Source organism: Cordyceps fumosorosea (assembly GCF_001636725.1).
Source record: "Cordyceps fumosorosea ARSEF 2679 chromosome Unknown scaffold_3, whole genome shotgun sequence".
In the NCBI taxonomy this organism is placed as follows: domain Eukaryota; kingdom Fungi; phylum Ascomycota; class Sordariomycetes; order Hypocreales; family Cordycipitaceae; genus Cordyceps; species Cordyceps fumosorosea.
The window spans coordinates 1,299,068-1,303,284 of NW_017387303.1; the positions used below are offsets into that span (position 1 = coordinate 1,299,068).

At 56.6% G+C, this 4,217-nt stretch overlaps 1 protein-coding gene across 1 annotated transcript; it reads left to right on the forward strand.

The window, feature by feature from the left end:
- Positions 1 to 1,486: 1,486 nt before the first annotated feature.
- ISF_02099 (hypothetical protein) lies at positions 1,487 to 3,512 on the forward strand (the record flags this gene model as incomplete). Its single annotated transcript, XM_018845706.1, has 3 exons — positions 1,487 to 1,796; positions 1,851 to 2,599; positions 2,655 to 3,512. 3 exons carry the CDS (start codon positions 1,487 to 1,489, stop codon positions 3,510 to 3,512), a joined length of 1,917 nt encoding a protein of 638 aa, XP_018707429.1.
- Between the last annotated feature and the right edge of the window lie 705 nt (positions 3,513 to 4,217).

The window sequence follows — 4,217 nt, forward strand, 5'->3', positions numbered from 1 at the left end:
CATGTGGCACCAACTTGTACCATCTCCTCCTCCTGCCTTCTTCCGGAGGTCCCTGGTGCTGATGATGATAATGATGGCCCGTAAGGAGATGGAGATGATGAGCGGCGGCGGTGGTCGGTGTGCCTGTGCCTGTCATCTGTCACACTCACTCGCTGCTCCCCTCCTCCTCCTCCTCCTCCCCCATCCCCCCATCCATATCCGTATCGTCAGAACCCCTCCTTTCTGTTGGCCGTGGGACGGACGCTGCTTCCATGGATCAGTACTTAGATAGCTTTTACTTGGTACATCTTGAACAGGAACCACTGTCTGGCTTGTTACGCCTCCTGCACATGGTGTTTCTGTTCCATTCCTAATCTGGCACCTCTTCTCCGTGTCTCGCCAGGCACACAACGCACTCTCGCTTCTCCCCGACTTCCCAAGGGAGAGAGAGGGGAGGAGGGGCGAGGCTTCCTTTTTCCCCTTCTCTCCCTTCTCCCCCCCCCCCCTTCTACGCGCCGCCACCTTCTCCGTATTACCTTGGTAGTAACCAGTAGCCCAGCCAGCCATGGTACGAAATATGCCCATTTAGTAGTTAGTTGCGGTATCATGTCAGTACCGAGTCAACGCCTCGTCCTCTTCTCCAACAACCCCTGCCCGTCCCATGCCCTCCCCCTACCTACCTCCCCTACCTCCCCTCCCCTCCTGGTGCCTGGTCTCAGATGTGAGCGTCACGATTGTGCTCTTGATACCACCGTGGGCCCCTACCCTACCACCACCCAGAGTCCCAGACCCAGACTGACCCAAGACTGTCCCGTCTACAGACACACTGTCCCCTTGGCATCCGTGTCCCATGCCCGGAGCGGACTCCATTTCACACCCCCTGTCCCACGCTATGGCCGGTTGACCAGCGATGGACCAGACATCCTTGCTAGCCCTCCGGGCCCTGGTTCGCCTTGTCTCTGAGACGCTATTTTACTCACCACCGGAAACTCCATGAGACTCCATAGCCACGCTCTGTCTAACTACCAGTGCTCCGTATGTAACTCACTGACTGGGTAATCAGGCCCCATGCCATGGCCATGGTCCGCGCTCCACTGCCCGGCCTTCCTCCCTCGCCCATTGTTGGCAATTATATATCATAAACGTGCGGCTCTCATGAAACCTATTTTTACCTCTTCGTCACTTATACAGCTTTCTTCATCGTCTTGACCACAGATCTCGATGCTTCTTTCTGTGTCATAGCAAGGAAGAATACAAGCACACTCACGACAGGCTCGACCAATTCAACGCGGTTTACACGCTCCATCGCATACATAATATAGCAAGCCACATTGAACATATAGCCCGGCGGCATTACACAGTCGATCATGGCACACATTGCCACTTGCATGGCTGCTGTTGAGCCTGCTACTATAACAAAGCCCGGGTCCCCTTCGCGAAACATGTTCTCAGTGAGCAGCATACCTTCATTATACATTCTAGATTTGTACCACAATTTCAAACTAACATGTCATCATTGCAGTCTTCCTCACCCCCAAAGCACTCGGCCAAGTCCTTTGCTTCCCTCAAGGCGGCGCAGGCCGAGCAGCCGCAAAGATACCAGCTGTTCCCCAAGGATAAGCCGCTGCCAACTCCAACCACTCTAAACACTGGCAAGGCCTTGCCTGTCCCTCAGGCTCCCGAATCCAATGGGAGAACCTCCCCGCTCGCCGGAATCAGGATCCGCCTGAACCAGAACAATCTCGTCAGACGCCGCAAAGTGAGCGTTCCTGAACTTGGACCCATGACCACAGTGCAAGAAGTCTCAATGGACTCCCGTATGTATTCATCATTGCCCGCCACACTTGAAGCATCGCTAACCTTTCGAAAAGCCACGATACCTGGCCGCCCGCCTCTGCACGAACGATCCGCGAGTGCCCCGGAGGAAGGAAGCAGATTGGTCGGGGCCATGGATGAGATTATCAAGGCCAGCATACACCCAGATAACCTGGCCAAGGCCATCGAAGATGCCTTTGAAATTCCTGCCACAAAGCCACGGCCATCATCACCTCGGAAACTGGCTCCCCTCGTCATCCCACCACATGACGCCCTAGCACCCTTATTAAAGTCCAAGCACTCTAGCAGTCAGCTGCGCTCCGGCAGCACACCTCCCTCGGACCAGCCGCGGTCCGGCAGAGGCGACGCGGGCACTCCTACGATCGGGCGCTTGACACCAGCCTCTACCCCCGATCTTTCCATGCCTCGATCTGCCACGGCAACAGAAGCGACTACATCTACCATCCCCACACCCGTCTCAGCGCCCCTCGTCGACCAGAGGAGCTCTCCTCATGCTACCTACGAAGATGTCGGCCAAGCGCAGAACCCATTCGGCCATCGACGAGCGGGCTCCGAGCCGTCCAACATGATGGACAGAGGGCGACCGTCAAAGAGGAACGAAAAGACGTGCAAGACTAAGAGCTCTGAGAGACGCGCTTTCGAGGAGCTCCCGGCAGGATGGAAGCCATGCGAGGCGATGAGCAAACTCAACGCCAACGACGTTGTGGTGCTGCACAAGCAGGCCCTGGGCCAAGCAGAGCGATTCGAAGTGCTCAGGGTTGAGGCTGTCGATGCTCTTTCTAAGGTGAGATGGATACTTGCGAGCAAACCAAACTCATCTGCTAACAACCAGGGAACAGGAGCTTCGCCAATTGGACGACAGAACCGAGTACCTTCGCCGGACTTACAGCTCCCTGAGAGCCGGTCGCCGAAACCTGCATTCCCGCATCTGCCAGTACCTCCGCTCGCCTCGCGTCGCCAAGTTCAGCCACGAGTCCATGCTCAAGCAGGAAGAGGCCCTCGCCGAGCTGGACGCCTCCATCGACGACTGGGTCACCAAGCTGGAGCAGGCCGAGAACCGCCGAACCCGCGTCCGGCAGAAGCTACTGGAGCACGTCGCCGCCGCCGCCATCCTCCCGGTCCCCGACGGCAGCGCCATGCCGTACCCGACACAGAGTGCCGCCGCCGCTGCCGCTGCCGCCCAGGACGTGCTACTATCGACGCCGCCCCGAAGTCCCACGAAGCAGGTCGCCATCCCCGTCCCCGGCTCGCCGCGTAACTCCCCATCGCCGCAGCGCGTGGTCGCCCAGGTGCCGAGCACCATCCTGGAACAACCCGTCGTCGAGGAGCAGCAAGCCGCCGCGGCGGTCAGGAACAGCAACCAGCCGATCAGCCGCGCGACGAGCACGGCTGCTACCATGAGCAGGGGACGCTCGGCGGTGGAGAGCATACGCGTGTACGCAGGCGACGACCTGTACGCGCTGCTCGCCGACGTCGAGGACGAGATCTCCCGGCTGGGCTCAAGCACCGACGAGATGGCCGCACCGCCGCGGACGCGCAGCCAAGAGAAGCTCCGAGACGGCTCGAGCTCGCCGCGCTCTGCGGCCCCGTCGCCGCCGCCGACGGTTGAAGCGCCTTCTCCGCCGCCGCGTGCGGTCAAGAAGGACTTTGTCAAGGAAGCACAGATGCTTCTCACCAACGCTGTTTTCAAGCCTTGATTTTTTTTTCCTTTTTTTTTTTTCTCTTTCTTCTTTCTTCATACGAAGGCATACGAAAGCCCCAAAGTAGGGTTGGCTTTGTTCATGATTATGTGTCTTTTTCCTATTTGTATTCTATCATGTGAGGGATGCAAAAACGTTGCCCATCACGATCGGTCGCGCATGTTGGAGTTGGCGGCTCACAGTCCTTTAGATACCCCCATCTGCTATTGCCCTCTTATTTTTTTTTCAAACTTTTTACTCTCCTTATTTAATATCTCTAGTTTCTTTTTTCTTATTTTAATACACGTCAATTGATGATGAATATCTTTTACTTCCCATCACCGGTTCCCCTATTGCTATCCAGGTCACTTAACTTGACTACTACACTCCTACTCACACCACCTGGGACACGACTGCAGCACCAGCACTAATAAAGAAAGACTAGAGGTGTAGTGTAGTGTGGCACATCAAACCTTGCCCTCACCCATCTATGCACCTCGAAACAGACGGTGAACGCTGTTGGTTAGCAAAAGCCAGCCACCGGAGCGACAATCGTTGCCTCGAGTCGATGAGATGAACCGGGGGCTCCTTTCGACCAGGGGTGTGGAAGCAACACTGCTAGCCCATTGTCTGGCAGCAAGGCACACAGGACTGACCCAGCTTCACCTGAAACTTTGACGTTTGCCCGACGTGAAGCTAGTGTTAGTTCAGGATACGACACCA